A 6,000-nucleotide genomic window follows, 5' to 3' on the forward strand; every position below is an offset into this window, starting at 1 on the left:
AAAGCTGTTCCTCCTGATCACTGACTGGTAATCAGCTTCATGGGTGGTTGCCTAAATCTGTAGATTTTTTTTTTTGTACCTTGCACTACTGCCAAGATTGTAACTAATTTTTCCCCCTGTTGTAAGAGGAGGGGTGAAAACCTCGGCACAGAAGGCAGCTGTGTATGAGTGACGTGAGGCACTAATGCAGAGGGCAGAATTAAAATTCATGAATCTCTTCACAACCATTTGTGTAACAAGATTAAGACGGGACAGCGGAAAAGAGCGGCATTATCAGGCGTCTTACAGTCCTCCAGCTGGTTACGCTCTATTCCAGCACAGTAGGGCTAAGAGGATAACACGCGGCCCCGAGGAAAACGCCGCTCCTGCATTTGGGAGCGAGCTCGTCCCTGGGACCGTGGGGGTTTGGCCGGAGATGGAGAGGAAGAAAGCTGATTGCCGCTCAAGATGGAAAACTTTTAAGCCCCGGCTATTAGCACGCGGCGAACAAAAGCGGCCAGGGTGGAGGTTCCCGGCGGCCGCCGGCCCCTGCGCGTCCCCGAGCCCCGGGCAGGCGGGCGGCAGGCGGGCAGGGACCCTAGGGCACAGGGGTGCTGGCTTTGGAGCCGCCCCCTCGCCTGGGTGACGGGCACCCGGGCTCGGCGAGGGGCCGGGACGCTCCCCAATTCCCACCCCCACCCCGCCCCCCGCCTGATTGGCCTCTGGGAGAGATCCCGTCCCCTTGCCCAGGAGACCTCCACGTGCGATCTGGGGTTGGGTCAGCACAGGGTAGGCGCGGCTGGGGCGGGAGAGCCCAGCATCCTAGCTCTGGTACCGAGGAAGGAGGCAGGCTCTTGCTAGCAGCTCACCCCCAATCCAGCGCAATTGAGCTCATCATCAACAATCGCGCACGTCTGTAGCATTTACCTAGGACGCCCCAACTCCTCAGAGTATCCCCTTAGGATGCTACTTCCTGAGAACAAGACGCTACGTTCACTGCTCACCACAACCAAAAGAGGGGAGGAGGACTGTTTATTAGCCCTGTGTCCCCAAGTTGGGGAATTTAACTTTTAAGCAATTATGGAGAGATAAAAATGAGGCCACTTATGAAATTTTATTTTTGTGGGACCAATCGGCCCATGATTATTTATGGAGTACTAACTGTGGGCATAGACATACATGTATCAATGTAAAGGTAAGAGGCATCCTTAGTGATTTAGGGAGCGATGCTTTGCAGGATAGTGTGCAAGGCTGGAAAAAGAGGACATTGCTGTCTACTAGCTGCTGACAATCTAAAGTTCTAGACAAAGGAAAGGTGGCCACCAAGGAATCAAATACCTCCCGTGTTCCAACACACTCCAGGTCTCACAGGGAGGTGAAGAGGGTAGAGGAGAGGGAAGGTAGCAGGCCTGGTGCCGACTTCTCTGCTGGTGGAGAAACCCAAGCCTTTGCTCTCCTGAGCTGTGGCTGAGGTTCTAAAAGCATTTGTTGTTCTGGGGGGAAAGTGAATGACAATGACACTGAGGCAGCCATCATCCAATCCCCCTATCTCTAGCCCTAAGTGGGAAAGAAGGCAGATTGTATTGCTTTGGGTAGAGGAGAGCTTCCCCGCGCCCCCCCCCCCCACCCCCACCACCAGGTAAAGCCTCCAGGGCCATTCTTTTTGTTTCAGGGAGGGGTTGAAAGAGGAAAACATGTTCTGGAGAGGCAGGTAAGATCTGAGGACCATGCCATTCTGCTTTCATTTTCTGATTGTAAGCAAAGGGCCCAATTCCAACAGTGAGGGGACATGGTTAACCCCTCCAGTTCACAAAGCATCATGTCTATTCCAGGGGCTGAATGGAGCCCTTAGAGACTCAAAGAGGTGAACCCATCCCCAGAAAGTGAGGATTTCCTTTCTTTTGCTGGGAAGATCAGGTCCACTTTGTATATAATTTTTCAAAAGTCAGTAACTTCTGCATTAAATCATAGTCCTGGGTAATAAAGAGTGCTATTGGTCTTTTTATAGGAGAAAATTAAGGTCAGGCCTTTATTTTCCTGCAGTCACAACTTGCAAAATTATGACAAGTCAAAGTCTCTTGCCAAGGTCAGACTAGTTCAGAGAAGGGAGATTTCTGTAAGGCACAAAATTACATAAGTAATACATGTTATGCTAGTAACAGTGACGTGTATTAGCAAAAGTGAGAGTCCTAAAGTTTTCAGAACACTTGCCTCTCAGTGTCCTATATTGCTGTATACCCATAAATAATAAAAAGGCTGATAACACTGCTTTATGTAAGCAAGCTTAGAAATCACTCTCAGATAAGTGCTTTTGACCTAAATCTTGTAGCGCCTCGCTCTGACATCTAACCCCACAACTGTGAAATTCTGTAGGAGATTTAACAGTCTCAAACTGCCAACTGACCCAGCCATAAAGCAAGCAGAGATAAAGATTTACAGTCCAACATGATACAATTAGACAGTCACCTTCTATTTATTTCAGTGCAGCTAAACATTTAACCTACTTAAAAGCCCGAAGCTTTTTCATTAAAATATAAATGCTTGTTTATCATTCGTTCTATGCCACCTCCAGGCATCCTATAAATTAGCCTATTATAAATGAAAAGATAACTTTGTTTCAGAGAAAGGAGTAAACAAGAATGGTTTCTGTAAAATCCTTCTAGACATGCAAAGATAAAAGATGGCTTTACCACACAAAATAATCAGATACACGGAGCTGTTCAGAAGCAGCACACCTAAGAAGTACTTTAATCAAATATTTAGGTTACCTGCCAAAAAGACCATGATCTCTTCAAAATGCAATGCGGATTAAAGTGTTATCTAACACAAGCAGAAAACTAACCTTGGAGTGGAAGTTTGAAATGTGTTCATCATAATTTTCATGTCTTTGGAGAGAGAAGCCAGCTTTTTCAGCTAGATTGCAAAACTGGTTTAAAGTAGTCCCTCGGCGTGGGGCAAATACCATTGCTTTCCCCTGGAACATTAAAAAAGAAATGTACACATTTTAAAACTGGCAGGCAACCAAACATCGCAGACATCGGTCAAAGCACTTAACATACTGATCTCAGGTAGAAAACTCAATTGTTCTGGAGACGTCCACACAGGATGGGCATTCACAGTGACAACAATTCCACGGACAGCTATGCATCAAATAAGAAAAATATATATTTCGTAGTCAAATGGCCAGTGGCTTTTCAAATAACGCACGTAATAAACAAAATGTGACTCCAAGTCGGTGTTCTGTACCACATGCACCTCTGTTGGGTCTAGCGGTTGAAACAAAAGCACTAGATTCTCAAGTAAGTGGTCCAGGGCAGTGCCACCCACCTTGCGACTCGCTGGCAGCTGCCAACACACCCGCAACACAGCTCCAGGGCATGTGGCAACAGACGCCTGTAAATGTGAGTTTATTGTGCCCTGAAATCTCAGTACCAAGAAAGCCTCCGCAGAGACAAGGAACCACAATCCCCAGTGGGGAATTTTCACGTTTCAGTCCTGCCACCGGCCTTTTCTGGGACCACGCTGTCAGCTACAAGGATCTTGGTTTCCAACTTCATTGAATCCTTCAAAATGGCCTTCATTTCAGCAAAGCAGCTCCTCACAGTACTCAAATGATTGCTTTTCAAAGAAATGGTATAAAGAGGACAAACAGGCTTTTCTAAATAAAATGCACAACCTGATGAGACTGTTGCAGTGGGGAGCCCGGGAGGACCTGTATACAACATACACCGGATTTCAGAAACCCACCAGACGTGAACCTCCACGTGGGTCATGTGCTCGCTACTGGGTGCATGTGGATTTTTCCTCCCCCTCTCAGATGTGCACAGAATGGCTAAGCTTCAGGATTTTCTCTTCTTTTTATTTGGTTAAAAGATGGCTGCATGCTTCTGTTAATTTCATGGTTACACTTCACCTTGATGAAATGCCACTTCAGGTTTTGAGAGAATCATAAACATATCCTACTTTCTTATGAAAGGTGGTTTACCATTCCCACCTGCCAACTATTTACTGAGCACGCAGTAGGTGTCAGACACTGGGAGAGGGGCTCTCTATTCATTGTCTCCCTTCAATCTTCAAACCACCAAAACGTAAGGATTATCAGCTCCATTTTACAGGATGCTCAGAAAGGTTGACTAAATTGGCCAGGATGACACAACTGGTAAGTGAATGGAAACGTATCTGACTCCAATGCCACTTCTCTCTCCCGGACACTGCATTGCCTCCTCATTAGCACCAGTGACGGCAATAATAAAAATAGCTACCACTGTGCTGGGTGCTTCAACCTCCCCTTCAACCCCCTCAACAACCGTGTAGGGAAGACATTACGTTTCACAGACGATTCAACATGCAATGAAGGGGGTGAAGAACACAAGGAAGAACTGTGTGGCAGAGAGGGTTTTTGGAAGTAAAGGGGGTCTCCACCATTAAAGAGCTGTGTCACCTCAGGAAAATCAGAAAACTAATCTCAGAGCTGTTGAGCCTGAGGACCTTGGAGATGTTAGTCTAATCTCATCCAAGTCATCCTAGCCGACCCACCGAGTTTTCTCATCCAGCAAATGGGAAGAACAAAGGCTTCCCCCCACCCCCAGCAAGTGGTGAGAATCAGATGAGGTGATGAATATGGAAACAGTTTGAAAAACAAGGTTAAACAGATGTAAGACGAGAAACATCTACAGCACCTAATAGTGCTATAAAAATTCCGTCAATTCTCTCTCCTTGTCATTCTCTTTCCCTCATTTACCTGCAAGAAATACCCCCATACACTGTCCCGGACAGCAAGTATGTTTTCATACTGTGTTTACATAGGCATGTACACACTCAGGCACATAATTATAGCAGCACCAATCATGCCAATACACTTAAGGTTCTGTCAGCTTTTCTCATATTAATTGCTATTTTCAGGTGGTTTTCAAACTTAGCAGTAAAAATGCATTTGGATGTGAAAGTAGATATAATACATGGTCTCAGCAGGAGAGCAAAAGTCTCTATTTGAAAAAAAAAAAGTGAATACTAGTAGGTCATTTTAGTCATTTCTAAGAGCTGGTTGCCATTCTGGATTTTTGAATAATGGAAGTTTTTTTTTATTTTAAATTCACTTGCAAAAATTGTCTTACATTACAATGGAAGAGTTGATTTTTTAACAGCTATTACCTAAGCCAGCGATTTTCAGTCTTTTTCATCTCATGGCACACAAAAACTAATTACTAAAATTCTGTGGCACACCAAAAAATATATTTAATTTTTTGCCGATCTGACAAAAAATAGGTCTAATTTTGATTGATTTACAAAAATAAAAAATAATAGTAATTATTTACCCTTTTTGCTCAATTTTTTTAAAAAAAAAATCAGGTGCCTATACTTGTATAAAGGATTTCTGGTACTAAGAATTAACCAATCAGACAAAACCTTATTTTGTGTTGTGACCAATAAGATGCAACTCTATTGCCCTAACCGGTTTGGCTCAGTGGATAGAGCGTCGGCCTGCGGACGCAAGGGTCCCAGGTTCAATTCCAGTCAAGGGCATATACCTTGGTTGCGGGCACATCCCCAGTAGGGAGTGTGCAGGAGGCAGCTGATCAATGTTTCTCTCTCATCGATGTTTCTAACTCTCTATCCCTCTCCCTTCCTCTCTGTAAAAAATCAATAAAAAAAAATATATATATATAAAGATGCACTCTATTATATAACCTATATATTTATGGTACAAAACAGGGCATTCACACCAGAAGGCTATTGTTGTGTTGGCTGTTGTCATTTTTAACATTTGACAATCTAAGGCAGGGGTCCTCAAACTTTTTAAACAGGGGGCCAGTTCACTGTCCCTCAGACCATTGGAGGGCCGGACTATAGTTTAAAAAAAACTATGAACAAATTCCTATGCACACTGCACATATCTTATTTTGAAGTAAAAAAACAAAACGGGAACAAATACAATATTTGTATTTGCATGTGGTCCGCGGGCCGTAGTTTGAGGACCCCTGATCTAAGGGAAAAGAGTCCAGTGCCCCTCACTAAATAGTC

The 6,000-nt window shown here is 44.4% G+C and overlaps 1 protein-coding gene across 3 annotated transcripts in view; it reads right to left on the reverse strand.

The window, feature by feature from the left end:
• CAMKMT (calmodulin-lysine N-methyltransferase) overlaps positions 1-6,000 on the reverse strand; it is a 276,279-nt gene that overhangs the window by 3,300 nt on the left and 266,979 nt on the right. For all 3 annotated transcript variants that reach the window (XM_023747208.1, XM_014447683.2, XM_006083398.3), the window contains one exon: positions 2,822-2,953. In XM_023747208.1, coding sequence (XP_023602976.1) covers positions 2,822-2,953 — 132 coding nt within the window. The remainder of the gene's footprint in view (positions 1-2,821; positions 2,954-6,000) is intronic.

This window comes from Myotis lucifugus, unplaced genomic scaffold (assembly GCF_000147115.1).
Source record: "Myotis lucifugus unplaced genomic scaffold, Myoluc2.0 scaffold_6, whole genome shotgun sequence".
Taxonomy (NCBI): Eukaryota; Metazoa; Chordata; class Mammalia; order Chiroptera; family Vespertilionidae; genus Myotis; species Myotis lucifugus.